General features: G+C 36.2%; 1 protein-coding gene across 1 annotated transcript; it reads right to left on the bottom strand.

The window, feature by feature from the left end:
* Window positions 1–1,118: 1,118 nt before the first annotated feature.
* Window positions 1,119–2,617, bottom strand: LOC147475262 (uncharacterized). Its single transcript, XM_086585354.1, has 2 exons — window positions 2,044–2,617; window positions 1,119–1,942 (listed from the first exon to the last, which is right to left on the bottom strand). The coding sequence occupies exons 1-2, from the start codon at window positions 2,615–2,617 to the stop codon at window positions 1,119–1,121; spliced, it is 1,398 nt and encodes a 465-aa protein (XP_086441480.1).
* Between the last annotated feature and the right edge of the window lie 19,620 nt (window positions 2,618–22,237).

A 22,237-nucleotide genomic window follows, 5' to 3' on the forward strand; every position in this document is an offset into this window, starting at 1 on the left:
AACTTTTTTGATTTTTTATATTTTTGAAATATTTGATTTTTTTTGGATTTTCTAAAATATTTGATTTTTTTTGGATTTTTGAAATATAACTATATACAAAAGGAGTTAGAACAAAAAGTTTCACGCCCTTTAAGCCCTATTGGATTCATCTGGTGGCTCAACCGGAGCAATATGATGGCTGGGGATTGGATCAATAATGACTTGCATTCCCCAATCATTATAGTCTCCATCAATGAATAGATCCTCATCAGAATCTAAGGTCTCTAAAAACCTTTCCTGAATCTCATATTGCGTCTGGGAGTCAGAAAGTGGTATGTTCTCAACATCTACTAGAACTGGGTCAACAATAGATTCCATATTCAACAGATCATCCAAATCAAGTATAGTCTAAGGGTCCAATTGGACATGATAAGGTGTGACATTCTTGTCTCCTGGGTCAAATCCTAACCCTAGGGAACTGAATTAATATCTAGCTTTGAAACCGTAACTTCTGAGTTTGGATCTGGGTCATCATCTTCGCTCCATAACATGTTGGAATCAATAATAGCATCAATCTCTGCCCCTAGATCAGGTAGAGCCAATCCGAGACAATTCACCTTGGCACTAGAATTGATAAACAATTCTGACAGTCCTTCCACAACCTCCTCAGTATAACCTAGCCATTTTTGATCATCTTGACTAGGAATCTGCAGCGGTTCTAAGATGCCGTTTTGGGTTTTTCCCAATCCAAGTCCTGGAAAATAGTTCTGCTCACGGAACATCTGAGTCATCTTGGGATTTCCATTACAAAATGGGGTAGGGAGCTTCTCCTTGTCGGGTGCTCTAAACTCCACAATCCCGAATGGTTCCTCAGTGTAGTTACACTTTCCTTCAATCATTGGTATTACCTTATGCTCTTCTGAAGAATCCAGATCATCCAAATCACCAGTGATGCAGATAATCTTCCCTTGCCATAAGAACTTAAGCTTTCTGTGAAGTGTAGAGGGAATTGCGATGGCCTGGTGTAGCCATGGTTTGCCTAAAAGGAAATTGTAATTAGCCTCGATGTCCATAGCCAAGAATGTGACTTTGAACGTGACTGGACCTATTTGGACGTCAGTTGTGAACTCGCTAAGGACTTATCTTCTCTGATTATCAAACCCATGAATTGCTCTAGCTGTATCCTTAGTGAAAGTGAAGTCTTCTGGCATGATTCCAATGGCTTTCGCAGAATTGACCGGACATATATTAAAATCGGATCCGTTGTCAATCAGTACAAATGGCACCTTATGGTTGTTGCAATGCACCGTAATATTCAATGCTTTTGTGTGGGTTATTCCATCTGCAGTCAAATCATCATCAAAAAATGTTATGGAGTTTGTCTTCTTTAGGGAAGCGACTATACGTGCCAAATTGTTTGGCTGGATGGAAGATGGAACGTGAGCCTGGTTCAAGGCTTGAAGAACTGCTTGCCTATGTTGGGGTGATGCCATGAGTAAACCCCATATGGAAATGTTGGACTTGGTTTTCTGCAATTGTTGGATTACCTCATTACCCTCTTGCTTCTCTAGTTCAGTAGCCGTGGGCAGGTTAGGAGGTTGGGCCAAAACCTGATCCTTTTGTAAGTGTGGTGGCTTGTATATCCTTCTTCCTCTTGTCAAACCGTGAGTCTCAACACATTCCTCTGCCAAACTAGGTTCTAATTGCTTCAACTGATGTAGTGAGATTGCTGAGTCATCTTTACTTTTCTCAGGCTCAATTAACTTCTTCCCTAGAACCTCCTCGGTATCGTGACTCTTGGCTGGCACAAGCTTTGGACCTTGGGGATTGTGATAGGAGTTGGGATCACCTGTTGCTGAGCTAGATTCTGGTGAATCACGGGTCCTTGAGGTTCTACCCAACTTGTGATGTCGCGGATTGAGATGCATGTATTCAAAGGATCTACCCATTTCGTAATGGTCCTCTGCATCATAAAGGATTCCAGATGCTCTCTAGTAAACTTGAATGGCTTTTGAACCTGTGGAGTATGTAGAAATGGTGCCACCACCTCATTTAATTGGATACCTTTAGACTTTGTTTGCCCCATGCATTCTCTAATTGCATCATGAAGATTGACTGGTTTTGTGGTGCTAACATTGGACGTCTGTCTGATCGAAATGATGAATAATGCCGAATCCCTTTTGACAGCTTCCAAAGTATTAACTCTTCCATTATGAATTGGAAATGGATTTGTCGAAATATTGGGAGTGCCGAGACTGGAGGCATCTATCTTACCCTCATCAATTAAGTTTTGGATAAGATGTTTAAGGAGCATGCACCTCTCCGTCGTGTGACTTGGAGCCTGATGGAAGTCACAATGTTTTGAAGCATCGTACCAGAATGGCACTGGATTTGGAGGAGGCCTTGGCTGCATTAACGTAATCAAGCCCTGTTGGACTAAAGCCCTCAATACAACTTGTAATGGGAAGCCCAATTCTGTGAACTGCCTCTGTTGCCTGGGAAAACCCCTGTCTTGCTGTCTTGGAGGGAAAATGACTTGATTGGAAAAAGGATGAATTGTTACCTCCGACTGAAGTTGCGTATGTGGCTGAGGTTGAACTTGTGCAGCAACCACATTGGCTTCTTTGTTGTTCACCATTACAGTGGGATGCTTCTTCTTCTGCGGGTTAGATTATGTAGACATTGAGCTGATGGGAGAAATATTGCCAGATGATAACCCATCTTCAATTTGTGATCCAGCAGCAACTAAGGCTTGATATGTCGGATGATAACTAGCACTTAGCCTGGTTGCATACTCTTTGTTCAAACTCTTCATAACCAATCTAATTTGCTCCTGCTCCTTGGGCCTATCAATGATTTGGGCTACTTTTGTCCTCCATCTTGTAATATACTAGGTAAAGCTTTCATTCAGACCTTGCTTCAAAGCTTCAAGTTGCCTTCGGCCCATTTGGATATCAGTGTTGTAAGAGAAGTGAGCTACGAAAGCGTTTACCAGTTCAGGCCAAGTCTTGATTTTTTGTGTTTTAGTATTCATCCACCAAGTAAGGGCTGCACCCTTAAGACTCCTCTGGAATAGTTGAACCATTAGTTCTGGCCCGATTCCCATCTGTTGTAGATAACTTGCATACATACGAATGTGGGCCTTTGGACAACTGTTTCCCTCATATCGCTCCATCTTTGGAAATTCGAATCCATGTGGTACTCTGATATATGGATATGGACACAGATTATCAAGGTCCAAGCCTTCACCTTTCATCTTGGTCATTGCTTCTTTCAATTTCTTAATCTCCTCCATTACAGGGTCAACCGGTGGTTGGATTGGGTTTTGCACTTGGTATTGGGGGTTCGTGTAGAATAGTGGTTGTGGAGTTTGTGGAAAATAGGTTGGGGTTGGTAACATGAATGGGTTGGACATCATGGTTGTAGTTGGAATTTGGTTTGGGCTTTGAAAAGTTTGATGAGTGGATGGTTGAGGCATGTAAGTTGGGTTATCTTGAGGAAAAAGTTGGGACGGAGTATGGGTTGGCATAGGAACATGCAATTGGGTTGATCTATGTGTAGTATACGGAGTGAGTAATGAGGTTGGTAGAATGGTAGGGTTAGGACTAACCATAGGGGGTAGTGTGATACCTGGTTGTTGTGGTTGACCCAGACTTGAAGTTATTGCAAACTTTGACATCATCTTGAGAAACATTTTTTCCATCGCCTTCTCCATCAATTCCTCTTGACTGGTGATAAAATAAAATTGAATAGTTTACCTACAAAATGAACGATGAACTCAAAATGTAAGTAAACTAAAACTATGTTATGTGCCTATTTTTTATCAAAGTTTCTACTCTCAATCCTATGAGATATAATGGAGTAGGAAGTTCGTTCCACTCCTAGTCCTTCCGCATGTTGTGCTTTCAAGTCTAATTACTCTACTCTAAGTCTAATGAGAGATTTACGAAAAGGGCAACTAGACTACGATGCAACTACCCACAAGATGCAACTAGTCGATTATCAGAACAACTATGGGAATGCTACGTTGATTCAATGATAAGGAGTTAGAGGGGGATTGATTCCACCGTAACTCGACTTAATCCTATTAACGACGAATCGTCGTAATCCGAATTGAACTGCTTCGCAGAACAATTGGTTCTTCCTAATCCCTAATTACACCTGGCATTCCTACCAATTCATAACTAGCATGTGAACGATCAAACCCATTCTCATGGTGAACTAATCGTTTCTAGAGTGGAAGGGAAATTACGACGACTCTACGATAATCGGAATCAAGCTTTCATCAAGGTTTCTCAACCCCCTCTAATGGAGGTTTAGCTGAGAATCATTACGCAATCATTTCCGATTAAATTAAAACTAAACATGATATAAAGAATTGAAATTTACTAATCTAAATTAAACAATAATTAAAATCGAATTAATAACTAAGAATTGAATACCAAGTAATAAATGAAATCAAATCTAACACAATGTAAATGACAAGAATAGAAATTGACAAAATAACTATTTTATTTATCTAATCAACCAAGAACAATGATTCAAAGACTTAATCTAAAACAAGAATTGAAAATGGAACTAAAACTTAATTAATCTACTGAAAACTAGATCTAGAATTATCTATATTGTTTTAGGTCTAACTAGCTACCATTAACAAAGAGCTAAGCTTTGGTTTTTATACTTTCAGATCCAAAAATCGTGCATGGGCTTGGAGCCATGTTTTGGGCCAGAGAATCAGGCCCAAAACCCAATTCTTTCAGTCCAAAAAGGCCTCTTCAGCTGCAGTTGGCTTCAACAGACTTTTTGTCCACTTTTGCTCCTCTAATTGGGTCAAGGCTTGGACCATTGGAAAGCTCTTTCCGAGCCGGTCGTTTTGACATAAGGTAGGCCCCATTCCGAGGTCTGAGTCCAAAGATACGGCCTTCGAAAGTTCTGCTGACTTGTGTGTTGTTTCTGCCCGTGTCGACTTTTCAGCTTTTGACTGGGCTTTAGGAAGGCTTTGTCTTCTTGAATCTTGGCATTTAATCACGGAACTACTTAGTAGCCGACCTTTGCTCCTTTATCTCGCTAAAGTGGCACATTTTTGCACATAATGGACTTTGAAACCTGAAATGCATAAAAACACATAATCAGTGTTAACTCTTAATTATTACTCACATAATTGATCTAAAAGTATGACTGCTACAGGGCTAAAACTACAGTTTTGGGCTCTTATCAACTGGTAAGGGTTGACAATTCACCAGAATTACTTGTATGTTGACTTTGGATGTTCGCTGATAAAACTTGTCCCTTAGATGGAGGTGCTAGTGGAGAACTTCCTTGTGGCACATACATCTGTGAAGAAAATATAGGTGGTAGCGATAACTCTTGAGGAGAACCGTCAGGTAGATTCTCCATTTCAATCAGCGAGTTAATGGTTGCACGAGATAACCTTAACCCTGCTCTTCTATTCCAACTGGCTTCCTGATAAGCCTTATTCTTTCCTATCTTAACTGAAACACCTCAAAGAAAATGTAAGTTTGACTCTCTAGGGAATCCCCAGCGGAGTCGCCAAAAAACCTTTACGCACAAAAATGTGTACCTAGGTCTATGCAATCTATTTTAGAGTCGCCACTAACTTTATTAAGGAAAAGTAGAGTAAAACCTATGTGAAGGACTAGCCCTCGAAACTGGATGATTATTGGGTTCGAGAGTCAAGGTACGATGTGGGAAGGTGTTAGGCACCCACACTCGCTTGATAAAACCAGCCTTACTTCTATTGAGGTGTAATGTATTAAGATAAGGGAACGAAGAAAGGTTGAAAAATTAATCTACCAAGTTGGATGATCTTCACTAAATTATTTAAAAGCAAATGACTATATGTTATAGTAAAACTAAAAAAACAAATAATCCTAATATGCAATACTAATTAAAATAAAAGAGAAAAGAAAGATGTCACCTTGTTTGGAATGTTGCCTCATACTTGATTGTAGATTGATTGACAGATTGATGATCTTGATTGATTGTTGATGAATGATGATGATAAACTTGATCTGGAATTGACAACTGTGATTTTTGGATTGAAACAGGTGATTTGAGAAAAAAATAACTTTTGGTGAAAAGAAGCTTCTACTCAAGATCGAAAGAGGGGAAAAGAAGGCTAAAGACGAAGAACACGAAAAATTTCATTAGAAAAATCTCAAAGTCAAAATTTTACCTTCAACTCCAGATTAAACTAAAGAAATTCTACTATAGAATGATGAACTAGAAAAGAAATAAAAGAAGAACACTGAAGAAAAGAAAACTACTAGGCTATTAGCTCTGAATAGCTGGGTCCAGATTATTAACTCCGAATTCCTAGCTCCAGATCCTTAGTTCTAGATGTTTTTTGTGGGTGAATGAGACCCATATTTATAGCTTTTGGGCGTGGATTCAAATATGGTAATGAGTTTGATCTAATGGCTGAGTATTGATGAAGAAAAATCCAATGGCTTGATATCTTTTTGGATGCACCTCCTGAATCTGGCCCTTGATTCAAGAGGTGGGATAAGGGGTGCGATCTTGGCCCTTGGTTTTTGGATCTTTAAGATGGATTAGGGAAAATAATCAAACCCTACACGTCCTTAATGAGCCCATAATCCAGGGTTTCCAAACATGGCTCCAAAATGGCATATTCTCTAGAATATTCTTGATTTTAGGGATCAAATCAAATCAAACAATTAAGAAAGGTTATTTAGGTTTTTGGAGGCTTAAAAATGGGCTAGAAAACCTAATGAAAAGGTCAAACTCGAGCTGGATCCACCGCCCACGAGCACAAGTCCAAAATCCACAAAAAAGCCCATTTTGACCATATTTTCAATGCTACAAATTTCCTTGGACCTGGTCAAAATTAGGCAAACTCTTGTTCACAAAAATTGTTCATGAATCCATTAGGAAGGTACATGAACTCTGAGAAATACCCTTGGGTCGAAATCTTACTCCAAAAAATTGTTGCACTCAACTGTGCGCACAACGGGCTGAAATGGGATAGGGCAAAATTAGGGTTTTCAAAATCCAAAAGGAACCTAGGAAAGCTTGTACTCATTTAAAAGGATTTTTTATGGGGAATTCAAATATGAAATATTCTCATCCAAAGAAAGAGTGGAAAAAATGAGATTTGGGTTCCAAAGGTTTATAGGGGCATTTTGGTCATTTTCAGCTTAAAACTCAGAAAGCAAAGAAACTTCAGCCATAGCTAGAACATGATGAGGAGAGTCTAAAGAAGCTAAAAGAAGATGAAAAGAAAGAAGATTGATGTAGAAATGAAGACTCTAGAAAACAAATCACCTTATATGATCATATTTAATTCAATGCAAAATCGTGAATGAATTATGCCTGCAAAAATGGGGTGTCTACAACGTGCAAATAAGAGTGAATCGAAAACGATTACTCCTATATATCAACACATATTTAAAGTGTAAAATATTAAATGATTAGCATGATTAGTACTGTAGAAACAATGTTTTTACATCTATCAAATCTTAGTTATCAAATGGCGCCGCTTGCCATCTTGGTTGTTTACGTATTGTGCGTTTAGATTATAACTACACAAAACTGTTTTAACTATTCTCTATTGTTTTTACTGTTCACGTTTTTCCAATTTTTTTTTGCTAATATTTTAGTGCATACGAGTTGAGAATCCAACTCCTTGCATCCCCGTGACCTGACCCCAAAAAGTTCAACCTCCTATTTTTACTTGAGAGCGCGCTCGCGCCCTCATTTTGCCTATCTAGAGCACGCCCCGCGCTCCTTTAAATTTAAAAAAAAAAAAAAAAAACGTGCCTCATGCCCAATTTAGCCTATTTTCGAGCGCGCCCGCGCCCTAGTTTCAGTAGAATAAAATAATATTTTTACATTAAGTACAATATTACCTCATGAGTACAGTACAATATTCCTATGCCCACCAACTACTCGTATTTCATAATTAAGTTTTTATACTATACGGTGTCTAGAAAACTTAAAGAATTGGGGTTATCTAATTAAGGAACGTGCACGCACGGACAACCTCCCTCAATTTTTAAGTGGCCTAGCCATTGGTTTGAAAAGTTTTTAGTAGACGTGCTTCAAGGCTATTGAAGGTGCTATTTACACGCGTAGCAAGGATGCTCCAGGTAACACCTTTTTACATCCTCGAATCTATTCTAAGAGGATTCTATTTCTAGTAATAATCAGGCTAATTTTTACATGCTCATTAGAATTGCCTATTAGACTTAAAACTTGCATGAGATTAAGATCTAGTACGCATAAACCTGCCTTATTAGTTTATCATAGACTCAAAAATAATCGCTTATCTAGAAATTCACACATCACCACACACACAACACCTACACCCACCAACACTACATCTGTAGCAATGGGTGAAAAAATACCAGAGAGACCCCTCTCTGATTTTTACTAGGCTTTAAATGATGGACCTGAGTCCTGCATTATTCTTGCAGATACAATGGGAGATTTTAGAATTCCCCCTAATATATTTAATCTGCTACCTGTTTTCAATGGCTTAGACCATGAGAAGCCTTATCAACACTTACGTAGGATACAACAAGTTCTTACTACATTTCATCATCCTAACATAAGACCTGAACAAATAAAACTCAAGGTGTTTCCTTTCACCCTAGCTGACAAAGCAGCTGCTTGGTGAACAACACAAAAGCTGAACTTTGTCGGCATATGGGAAAAAATAGTTGAATTATTTATGGAACAATTTTACCCACCACAAAAGACTGATGAGATGCTTCAAAATATTCACTTCATTCAGCAAAAGGCTCAAAAATCTTTTTCTGAGGGTTGGAATCGTTTCACTTATCTTCTAGTAGAATGTCCCCATCATAATCTTGGTAAAGACATACTAGTTTGTGCCTTCTTCAAAGGCATTTCCCAACATCATAAGTAGACTTTATATATCATGAACGGAGGTCATTTCTTAAGTAAAGGAGCCACAGATGCATATAACTTCTTAGATAATCAATCCAAGAAAAGTAACAACTGGGGAGGTAACGATTACTCCCGCTCCACCACTTCGTCATCTACAGCTAAGGCAGCCAGTATGTTAGGTAAAACCAGATCCTGAACTTAGAACTTTAATTTAATCCCTCACTCGTAAGGTAGATGCCCTATCTGTACATCATAAATAAGAAGCGAAACCCACTCCAGTCATGAACATAAACTTTCTTCGTTGTAATTTCTATTTTAGTCCTGAGCATTTTGACTTCTATTGTCCTCATGTCCATAAACATCCACCACTACAGCCAGATAATGTATGCGCTTTTAATAACAACCCAAACATATAATGGAGGCAAAACACTATTTATAATCAACTACAACAAGCTATACTCCAGGTTTTAATAATCAAAATGTTAGGCCCACTATAGATTTTCACCAATTTAACCAACAACTAGGACAAGGAGATTTAGGTCACCAACATCGAAGTTTAATGCCCATGACCCAGAACTACCAAAAAAAAGACATGAACACTCAACAAGCCTTACTTCCAGTCATTCTTCCCATGACTACTCCACCAGTTAAACCATCTACAAAGGACGTTGTAGTAATTTTGCTACACCATCAAAATCAAATTATGCAACAAAACTCTAACTTGATGAAGGAACAAAATGAACAAAACTCCAAATTTATGAAAGATCAGCATGATCAAAACTCTAACATGCTACAACAAACGATGCAAATGATGTAGTCTTTGTGCCAAAAGGTTATTAAGCTATCTCATAACCCAAATAATAATAAAAAAGGCATGTTTCCAAGTCAAGTTGTGCCTAATCCTAAGTCAACAAACACTGCCTTTGAAGTAAACAATATTTAGTGTAATGGAAATATAAACCAAAGGGAACTACAGTCACTACCCTTCGTTCTAGGAAAGTAGTTGATAACAAAGTGACTATGCCTGAAGATTGCCCACAAACGGAAGTTGACAATGAAACCATACCAAATACTGTCATAGAAACTGAAGACCCTACAACTGTAGAAGTACCAGTTAAACCACAACTAAAAGATAAAATAACGATTCATAAATATGTTCACCTTCATGCTAAACATAAAGACAAAGTTAATAATATTGTTGACCCTTATCCTAAGTATAGAGAAGAACCACTATTTCCCCAGAGACTAGTTATGTCTAAAAAGGACGAGAATTTTGATAAGATTAGAGAAGTATTGAAAAATCTAACTATAAACCTACCTTTTCTAGATGCTATAAAAAGTCTATATGGACATGCTAAGTTTCTGAAAGAGTTGTGCACCATGCAGAGGAAAACCAACATACCCAAAGAAGCCTTCTTAATAGAACAATATCCCTCTTTATCAACACAAAATAAAATTGTTAAGTACAAGGACCCTAGTTGTCCTACTGTACAATGCACCTTGGGAGATAACTTCATAATAACTACACTATCAGACCTATGGGCGAGTGTTAACTTACTCCCATTTTACCTTTATAAATAACTAGGTGTACATGAACTTAAACCAACCAAAATGACTTTGCAGTTAGCCGATCGTTCCACCCCAAAGGTGTCGTTGAAAATATTCTTGTTAAAGTTCAAGATTTTTACTACCCAGCCGATTTCGTTATTCTAGAAATAGAAGTTGCTAATGATTCTATTCCCATCATCTTAGGGCGTCCTTTCTTGGCAACTACCAATGCCCAAATTAATTGTCAGGATGGATCAATAACTCTTTCCTTTGGAAATCTGTCTGTGGAGGTTAACATATTTAGACTCAAGCAGGGACAACTAGGTTTGCCTATAGAAGGCGAAGTGAAGTCCATTGAGAGTTTTTTCTCTCACATTAGTACTGCTGACGCCTTAGTCCCCACCCTAGTAGATACCCCTCTTAGGGAAAAAGACAAAGATCATAATTTCGACTCCCTGAACATAGATGAAATCGAGGAAGATTTCCTTCGATTATTTTCCAACCCTTCTTTGCCACCTCGCGAGTCCCCTCCTATTAACATCCATTCATCCCTAGATGCCATAATGGAAGAAGAATTTTTCACCCTCTATCCCAGTGATTCTTCTGACCCACTTATTGAGGAATGTCTTGCATATCTCAAGGCCTCTGATGATCTATTATTGAGAACACTAGCTAAGCACCATTCACCCGCCTCACATCATCCTGTCAGTTATTCACCTTCTAGCACGAGTGTTCGCCACTCTCCACCTTTCCAAAGGAACCTTGAGTTTTCACTTGACCTCCTTGCTTCTCCTGTGCCTCATGATTTTCTAAACCCATCTGGTAAGGAAATAATACCTAAGGACAAGCTGCTTGATCCTTTCATTTTCAGATGTGAGACAGTACAACCATACCCTTTCAATGAGTTTTGTGTTAAAACCACATTGTCATTCTTTCCATATTTTCATTGTAGAACTTATCCTTATCCCACATATCTTTCATAACCATCCATTTTCTCATGATCATTCACTTGGACACCCTTTTGTGCAAACAAAAAGAAGAAACTCCATCCTCAATTAGGTTCTAGGTCTATTAGACTTCACTCTCCTTCCGCTAAGCCACGTTATAGAAAATCTTGGTGCTTAATTATGTTTGGGGGTGCTTTATGTGATAATTATTTATGGAAATAACAACTCTTTAGATTGTTGATATATGGTAAACTGCATGTTAATACATATTTTAGATAAAGTCTCGAGTATCTGACTATAAAAGACTAATTTTAATTTTCGGTGTACTCTATTCCAATTCTATTTTATGGGAGTACACCATTAAGATAACCGGACCTTCCTTTTGGAGTAAGAGGTTATAAGTGTTGGATCCTTAGTCCATGTTTCATGTAACTCATGCATTCATCTCTTGCACTTTTTCTCGTTATTTGAGCAGTGTTTCTCAATGGAGTGAGTTTCATTTTTATTTCTTTTTTGCAATTTTTTTTTGAAAAATAAAACCTATAAAAATTTAAAAATTTAAAAACATAAACATGTATTAGTAAGTGTAGAGAATCTGACTTTAAAAGACCCAAGTTTTTGTACAATACCACCTTTATGGAATATAGGCCACAAAATTATTCAAACTTAAAAAGAGTTTCCAAATTTTGTTTGGGAGTGGCGTATTTTGGTTTTTCATTTCAAAACTTTTTTCCACTCTTTTCCTATCATGTTTACTCCAGTAGAGTCTAGGTTTGTTAGTTACATAATTTAATTATGCTATTGAATTAATTCATGAACCCCCTTCTCCCAAATTATTTGGGGGTGGTATATTTAATTTTAGCATATTGTACATTCACGTATTAAAATTGAATGTATAAATATCAAAATATAGAACCCATGGAACTTGTTGATTTAATTGGGATGCATAATGTAATTAGGTACCTTAATTTCATGAAATTTCACTATTTTGCAGAATTTCAGAAGCTAATCCTATAGGAGCCATGCTTGATTTGTGAACTTATGGTATTATTTTATTTATGTAGAGTCCGCTTATGTCCCAAGCGCTATTTATTATTCTATGTTATCCCAATAACGGGAGAAATTCATATAAGAGTTGCGTATGTTTTTATTTCTTTATATTAGTAAAGACTAACCTTCTTTTTAAGGTGCTCTCATTTACAAGCACGTTTCTATGGTACTCTCTATCCTTTATTTTCATTCCATACTTTGGGGGAAAAGCATGGTTCTGTTTAGGGGTGGTATAGAAACACGTTGTAAATGTTTAAGCACATATTATGTTGTATATTACACACTTTTCTTTATAAAATGTTAAAAATCATAAATATAGTTTATACTATGCACTTAGTGATAATGGTATTGTTCCCTTCTCCATGATGATATTAGTCTAGAAATCTCACGTAGTACTTGAATTATGATTTAATTTTTGAAACTTAGATTAATATGTAGGTAATAGTCATTGCATCTTTTCATTAACATCTTGCATGAGTATCTATGGTTGTACTTGGCAGTATTTTTCTAAGACCTAGGTTATAGTACTTAATACATATCCTATGAGCATCTAGCCTAAAAGCCTCATAAGAGTGAAATATCTGAGTGATGACACAAGGGAGAAGTAAAATCCAAGTAGATAAATCACACATCCACTTGCTTGATCACCATACCAAATCCTAAGCAAGAATTTAGGACCTTTTTGGATCGATATAGCTAATTTTTTTGACTTGAGTATATTTTCCACTAGTCTCCCCACTGAGCCTTTCATTAACCTTTTCACAAACCACAAATCCTTTACCCAATAAAATAAAATAAAAAATAAAATCAGCCTACCTATCTGGATAAGTCTAAAAAATAGGATGAGTGAATAAAAGAGAAGAGAAAAAAAGTTTCCATCCAAATAAAAGAAACATAAAATAAAAATAAAATAAAAAGTTAGAACTCTAAAAACAGAATCAAAGGAGTCAAAAGCCAAAACAAAAAGGGCTAAGGATAAAAACAAAATGTAGAAACAAAGTAAGAACAAGGTTTTATCTAGTTATATAATATGAAGACCCTATTTTCTCAAACTTGTCTTTTTGAATATCCATTTCCTTCCTTCTTTAACCAACACTTATGCCCCGTATCACCTAATAAAGACTTCTAGCTCAATTTGGAATAGGTTGGTGTGATAGTAAGTAGTCGATGTGTTTGATTGACCTTAGCTTCCTTGGATTGCCATTGAGATTGTGAGGAAGCGTGTGCCCACTGCACACTGGAGTTAGCAAACTTGAGTGGAAATATTAGAGCGTTATGTGTCTTAACACATTCCTTGTGAGAACCTACTTAGGCACGCTACCCAAAAGTTTTAGAAAAGAACCTGCCATTGCATTTCATAGAATAGTTTATTGTATAGCTATTTATCTTAAGATTATTTGATTATTATGCATGTATTAATTTAGGAGTTAGATTGACGATCCTTGTTTAAATGCTAGTGAGATGTATAGATATCTGAGATAAATTAGGGGACAATTACATTTATTTCTTAGTCGTTGTAGTATAAATGAAGTTTGTGAGTATCTTCTCTAGAAAATTCTCATGAGGTTATAACTTTTCCACTAGGAAATTCCTAGTGGTTTAAGGCCTTATTGTATATGGTCAATGCAATCGCACTTTGTGAAACGAGATTAATTAGGACTACATTTTTGGGCACTTATCTGTTTTTATTTCTCATCTTTTCTTGAGGACAAGCAAAATGCTGTTTGGGGGTAGAGTGATAAGCACCCAAAATTGTAGTTTTGAACCCTTAATAGTATTGCATTTAGGCCAATTATATTTATAATAAATAAGAATTAGTATTGTTTACGTGTTTATGTGTATTTCAGGTCTTGAAATTGTTTATGTGCTTAAAGATGCCATTTTACGTGGAAAATGTGTCAAAATGATTGCTAGAAGAGTTCTATGTTTAAAGCCCAAGAATCAAGAAGAAAAAGTCTTTTCAAGACTAGTCAAAGTCAATTCGGGTAGAAAAAAGACAAAAAACCATTGAAACTTCAAAAGGGCGAATCTTTGGACTCGGACCTCTGAATTGGGCCTACTTTATATCAAAACGACTGGCTCAGAATAATCTTTCCAATGGATGCATCCTTGCCCCAATAAAAGCTCTAAAAGTGGATAAAAATGGCACTAAAGTAATTTCTAGTAGCTGTGGCCTCTTTAGACTTAACCTAATGGACTTTGGGCTCACATTAGAGGCCCAAAGTCCCCATTTTTTGCCCATGCACGAAAATATAACCCTAAGCCTCTCCTATATAAAGAGGTTTAAAGCTAAACTTAACCTTGCTTCCTCTCCTTAGTCTCAAATTAGTTTAGTTTTAGTTTAGTTTAGGGTTAGAATTAGTTTTGTAATTGTAGCCTCCATTAGAACCTATCAATAAAAAGCTTTAGTTCTTCAATTAAATTTTTGTCTTTTACATTATGTCTTCTATTAATTGTTTAGTTGATATGAATCCAATGACACAAGGCTAAACCTCCGTTAGAGGGGGTTTATGAAGCCACGTGAGGATGATTAGTAGTTAGTTTTATTATTATTTTGCATAAGAACTTCAAGTTTTTCGTTGTGCGTGTCTAGAGATAGGGCTCATAATGGAGAACTAGATATTAGAAACCCCATTAAAGAGATTGGTGGGGGTGCTAATCTGTCATGCTAGTCAAACAATGACTATAGAGATGTAGGTTGTTTACTATGGATCAAGAAAGACGATTTGATGACTAAACTAATAGCCAACCGAATCGTATGGTGGATTAACCCCTCTCTAATCCTTTCTTATATTTTTAATTCACTGTTTTGACATCTTAGTTTACTATTTTCATATCGTATTACTCTCATCATTAGTTAATAGTAGTCTATTCTAGATTCATTTCCAAGTACGTGCAAACAAGAGTGGATCGAAAACGATTACTCCTATATATGCACACATGTTTAGAGAGTAGAATATTGAATGATTAGCATGATTTAGTACTATAGAAACACTTTTTTTACATCTATCAAATCTTAGTTATCAAATTCCCCAGTGGATAAGTTATAGTCTCGTGAGAGTTTTATAGAGAAGATACTCACAAACTTCATTTATACTATAACGACCAAAAAATAAAAGTAATGTTCCCTTAATTAATCTCAGATATCTATACATCTCACTAGTAATGAATAAAAAATAATTCTTTTGAAGCCTAAGTTAATACATGCATAATAATCAAAACATTTGAAGATAAACATACATGCACTGAACTATACTATGAAATGTAATGACAAGTCCATTCCTAAAAGTTTTGGAATAATATATTTAAGTAGGTTCTCACAAAGAATGTGTTAGAACATAAATCACTCTGATTTTTCCACTCAAGTTTGGTCACTCCAGTGTGTAGTGGGCTCACTCTTCCTTACAATCTCAATGACAATCCAAAAGAGCCTAGGTCGATCAAACACCACTACAACTTACTATCACACCAACCTATTCCTAATTGAGCTAGAAGTCTTTATTAGGTGTTGCGGGGTTTAGGTGATGGTTTAAGAAGGAAGGAAATGGATATTCAAATAAACAAGTCTGAGAAAATAGGGTCTTCAAAACATGTAACTAGAGAAAACCTTATTCTTACTTTGCTTCTACACGTTATTCCATACTTAGCCTTTTTTTTGGCTTTTGATTCCTTTTGATTATATTTTTGGAGTTCTAACTTTGATTTTCCTTTTCTATTTTTTTTTCTTTTCTTAGGATGTAAGCTTTATTTTGTTTTTCTCATTTTCTTTTGAAGACAGTAACGAATTTTGGTTTTCAACAGGTCTTTCTCTTTTCTTTTCTTCACTTCATCCTATTTCTTAAAATTATTCAAGATAGGTAGGCTGATTTTTATTTTTATTTTGTTTTTATAAAAAGGTAAAGGATTTGTGGTTTATGAAAAGGCTTAGAGGGGCGACTAGCGGAAAATATTCTTTAGGTTCGCATTTCTGGCTATATCGATACAAAGAGGGCCTAAATTCTCGTTTAGGATATAGTGGTGATCAAGCAAATGGACGCGTGATTTCTCTACTCAGAATTTACTTCTCTTTTCTATCATCACTCAGATATTTCACTCATATAAGGCTTTTGGCTAGATTATCACAGGATATGTAAAATTAAGTAGTCTAACCTAGGTTTCAGAAAATTACTGCTAAATACAATCGTAGATGCTCATGCAAGATATTTATTTATAGATGTAATGACTATTACCTACATATTAAGCTAAGTTTCTAAAAATAAGTCTTATTTCAAATGCTAAATGAAATTTTAGACTAATATCATCACAGAAAAGGAAATAATACCATTATTACTAAGTGCATAGTATAACTATTTTTTAAGATTTTTAACATTTTATAAAGAAAATTGCATAATATACATCCTAAAAGTGCCTAATTTTTGCAAATGTTTCTATCCCACCCCCAAACAGTCGAACACTTTGTCTTCAACTTGTAAAGAGATAAGGAAAGAATTTACCATAGAAACGTGGCAAAAAATGGTAGTAACTCTAATAGAAATATTATAAAGATGATATGATCGATAACATGAATCACAATCAATTGTTACGTACAAAACTGACATGGACTCTACTGGAGTAAACATGCCAGGCAAATGGTGGCAAAAGATTTTGCAATGATAGACCAAAATACGTCACCCCCAAATAAAATTTGAAAACTCTTTTTAAGTTTGAAATTTTTTGTTTAGCCTATACTCCAGAAAGGTGGTATTGTACAAAAACTTGAGTCTTTTAAACTCAGATTCCCTAAACTTACTATACATGTTTATGTTTTTATTTTTTTTTAAATTTTTATATGTTTGATTTTTGGAAAAACAAAATTATGAGGAATGATTAAAAATGAAACTCACTCCATAGAGAAATACTACTAAAACAATGAGAAAAAGTGCAAGAGAGGAATGTGTGAGTCACATGAAAACGTGAACTAAGGATCCGACACTTACAACTACACACTCCAAAAGGAGGGTCCGGTTACCTTAATGGTGCACTCTCATAATATAAGATTGGAATGGAGTACACTGAAGAATACAATGAGTCTTTTATAGTCAGATACTCGAGACTTTATCTAATATATATGTATGTGCCACTTACCATATATCAACAACCGAAAGAGTTATGTGTCTTTCCATAAACAACTCTCACAGAAAGCACTCTAAAACAAAATCAAGCACCAAGATTTTCTATGACATGGATTAGCGGAATGAGAGCGAAATATGATGGACGTAGAGCCTAATCGAGCACGCAATTTCTTCTTTTTCCTCCAATGAAAGGGTCTCCAAGTGAAAGATTGTGAGAAAAATAATAGTTGTGAAAAATACTTGGAATGTGGATAAGTGTTAGAAGGAAGGGGTGGAAAGAATGAGAACGTGGGTTTAACACAAAACTCATTAAAGGTGTATGGTTGTATTATCACACATCTAAAAATGAAGGTGTCAGGTGGCTCTTTCTTCGGTATTACTTCTTCACCAGATGGGTTTAGGAAGTCATAAAGTACAGGAGAAGCAAGAAGGTCAAGTGCAAACTCAAGGTTCCTATGAAAAGGAGGAAGGCGGGGAATATTGGTGTTGGAAGGTGAATGAGTGACATGAGGATGTGAGGTGGGTGAATGGTGCTCAGCTAGTGTTCTTAGTTCTAGATCATCAGAAACCTTGAGATATGCAAGACAATCCTCAATAGGTAGGTCATAAGAATCACTAGGATAGAGGGTGAATTTTTTTTTCTTCTTTCATGGTATCAAAGGATGAATGAATGTCAATAAGAGGGGACTCGCGAGGTGGTGATAAACATAAAAATGATAGTTTACCTACGAAATGAACGATAAAACTCAAAACGTAAGTAAACTAAAACTTAAATATGTGCTTCATTTATCAAGTTTTCTACTCTCAATTCTATCGAAATAGAGTGGAGTAACAAATTCGTTCCACTCCTAGTTCTTTAGCATGGAATGTTTTCTAGTTTAATTAATCGGTCTTAAGTCTAGTGAGAGATTTACGAGGGGAATTCTATACTATGGGGTGGATTCAATTAACAAGTTACGAATAACGGAATGCTACGGAATACTGAAATGTGAATCTAGAATAAGAATTAGAGGGGAAGTGAATCCACCTCGAATCCAACTTAATCACCTAGCAGAGACTGTTGTAATCCAATTCTTACGTTCTTACGGTAAGAATTGCTCGTTCTAATCCCTAATTAGCATGGCATTTCTACCAATTATAACTAGTATGTGAGGTCGTCACCCATTCTCATGGAGAAACACGACCTTCTAGAATGGAATAGACTCTACAACGACACTACACTATACAACTAAGTTTTCATCAAGGCTTCATCAACCCCTCTAATGGAGGTTTTAGCCTTGATTCATCAAACCATTATTTCTCATTAAATTATAACTAAACATCATACCAAAATTCTAACTTGACTAATTTAACTAACAATACTTCAATCTAATTTAACAACACAGAAATGATACTCAACAAGAATTAAAATTAGATCTATAAATTGAAATGACAAAATCGAAATTGACAAACTAGCTATTTTATTTATCAAACTAATGAAGGACAATGATTCTAAAGATTAATCTAAAACAAGAATTGAAATGAACTAAACTTAATTTTATTTAATGAAAACTAGTTCTAGAATTATCTATAGTTTTAGGTCTAACTAGCTACCATTAACAAAGAGCTAAGCTTTTGTTTTTTATATGTTTTCAGATCCAAAAATCGTGCATGGGCTTGGAGCCATGGTTTGGGCCAGAGAATCAGGCCCAAAACCCAATTCTTTCAGTCCAAAAAGGCCTCTTCAGCTATAGTTTGCTTCGACAAACTTTTCATCCACTTTTGCTCCTATGATTGGGCCAAGGCTTGGACCATTGGAAAGCTCTTTCCGAGCAAGTCGTTTTGACATAAGGTAGACCCAACTCCGAGGTCTGAGTCCAAAGATATGGCCTTCGGAAGTTCTGCTGACTTTGTATGCTGTTTCTGCCCGCGTTGACTTTGACTTTTCAGCTTTGACCGGGCTTTAGAAAAGCTTTGTCTTCTTGAATCTCGGCCTTTAATCACAGAACTCCTTAACAACCAACCATTGCTCCTTTATCTCATCAAAGTGGCACATTTCTGCACATAATTGACTTTGAAACCTGAAACGCATAAAAACACGTAATCAATATTAACTCTTAATTATTACTCACATAATTAGTCTAAAAGTATGACTGTTACAGGGTTAAAACTACAGTTTTGGGCACTTATTAAACCACCCCCAAATAGCATTTTGCTTGTCCTCAAGCAAATATGAGAAATTAGAATAAGTGACCAAAAATGGAGTTCTAACTACTCTCGTTCCGCTGAGTGCGATTGCATTGACCATATACAACAAGGCCTTAAACCACTAAGAATTCCCTAGTGGACGAGTTATAGCCTCGTGAGAGTTTTCCAGTGAAGGTACTCACAAAATTCATCTATACTACAACGACGAAGAAATAAAACTATTGTTTCCTCATTCATGTCTCAACTATCTATACATCTCACTAGCAAATGAATAAGAATAACCAAGTCAAAAACCTAAACTAATATATGCATAATAATCAATCATCTATGATACAAATATATATACTATGAGTAATACTATGAAATGCCTAATAGGTTCGTTTCTGAAAACTCGGAATAGCATCCTTAAGTAGGTCCTCACGTAAATGTCAAGACAAAAACCACTCTGATTTTTCCTCGCTCAGTTTCATCGCTCCGATTAATGCGGTGGGCACACTTTTACCTTACAATCTTAATGACAAACAAGGAAGCCGGAGTCGATCAAACACATCTGCCACTTACTATCACACTAACCTATTCCTAATTGAGCTAGAGGTCTTTATTAGGTGTTGCGGGGATTAGGAGATGGTTTAATAGAGTCTTCACATTATGTAACTTAGAGAAAACCTTGTTATTTTCTTTCGCTTTTATACTTTGGTTTTATCCTTAGCCATATTTTTCTTTTTCTTTTCTTTGGCTTTCTACTCCCTTTTATTCTATTTTTGGAGTTTTTATTTATTTCTATTTTTCTTTTTCTTTTCTTTTTTTCTGAAGCAACTAACTAATTTTTTTTTTTTACACAGGTTTTTCTCTTCTTCTTTCTTCACTCATTCTATTCTCAGACTTATTCTAGATTGGGTAAGTTGAATTTTTTTATTTTGTTTTGTTTTTGTAATAGGGTAAAGGAATTGTGGTTTATGGAAGGCTAAAGAAAGGCTCAGAGGGGCGACTAGCGGAAATTAATTTATAGGTTTGAATTTCTGGCTATATCGATCCAAAGAGGGCCTAAATTCTCGCTTAGGATATGGCATACTGATCAAGCAAGTGGACGCGTGATTTCTCTATCCGGATTTTACTTCTCCCTTGTGCCATTTCTCAAATGTTTCGCTCATATAAGGCTTTAGGCTATATTCTCACAGGATTTGTAGAATAAGTACTCTAGCCTAGATTTCATAAACTTAGTGCTAACAATCATAGATACTCATGTATTATATATTTATAGATAGATGCAAATTATTACCTACATATTAACCTAAGTTTCTAACAATTATTCTGATGCAAAAGCTATGTGAGACTTCTAGATTGTTAAGAGCATAGAGAAAGAAAACAATACCAATATTCCTAAGTGTATAGCATAACTTATTTATTTATATTTTTGAAAATTTTAACTTGAAAACAAATACATATTATACATATCTATATCCTAATAGATGCCTTAATTACACGTGTTTCTATGCCCCCAAACAAGAAGCATGCTTTGTCCTCAAAGCATTTAAATAAAAAGGGTAGAAAAATACCATGGAAACGCTTGAAATTTTGGAACATCTGCAAAACAAGGTTAGAACATACTAATATAGGAAATAAAAAAACTGACGCAACTCTATAAGAGTTCCACCTATTATGGGGTTAACAGAATTAAATTGCTTGGGACATAAGCAGACGATAGCAAAACTAAAAACTTACCTTATCTCCCGCTTAAGCATCCTCCTCCTCATCAAAGAGATGAGGATCCTTCGCATCCTGCCAGGCCATTATAACTTGCCAAGCTTGCTGCCATTTATCATCTACTAATGCTAACCTGTTAAGTGTTATTATGTCTGATGGGATGTACGGGGCGACCAAATGAGGTTGCACCTGCCATCCCGGCCAAGTCATAATTCGCAATGAACGAACCACCCAATTGGTGGGTCTCATGACTTCAACCCTTTTCCAATCTGTGAATTGGGCACAAAATACAAGTAAACAACTACGCATGATGCGGCTTACCAAAATAGGCATAAAAGATACTTACGCCTCATGCTTTGGGCTCTCTTAAGACTAGCGACTAAAACTCGGGGAATGTCATATCGGCGACGCCCTCGCCTAAAAGCGAAAAAATGTCACCAGCCAGATCGCTTTGCGTAAGTGAACGCCATTCCCCAAAATATTCATCGGGATGAATAACATGGTGGTGCCTACGTTTAGGGACAAAGCTACCGAGGGCAATGCTATATAAGCCCACGGTCCATTACTTTCGAAATACCCCTCCCCATAATACTCATGGAAATATGTATAATCATAAAGGTATGCATTATCGGTCATATATCCCCATGTGTGAACAGGATCAGGTATTGGTAATCCCGAAACTAAAGCTACCACATATTTATTGAATTCTAATGTCGTGCCATCGACTATGACGGAGAATTCTTGTTCTCCATCCTGATTACAATAGAAACTAACGTGGTCGTAGAAATAAGCAGTAAGCTGTGCTGAATATGAATCGTC

Source organism: Coptis chinensis, chromosome 9 (assembly GCF_015680905.1).
Source record: "Coptis chinensis isolate HL-2020 chromosome 9, ASM1568090v1, whole genome shotgun sequence".
In the NCBI taxonomy this organism is placed as follows: Eukaryota; Viridiplantae; Streptophyta; class Magnoliopsida; order Ranunculales; family Ranunculaceae; genus Coptis; species Coptis chinensis.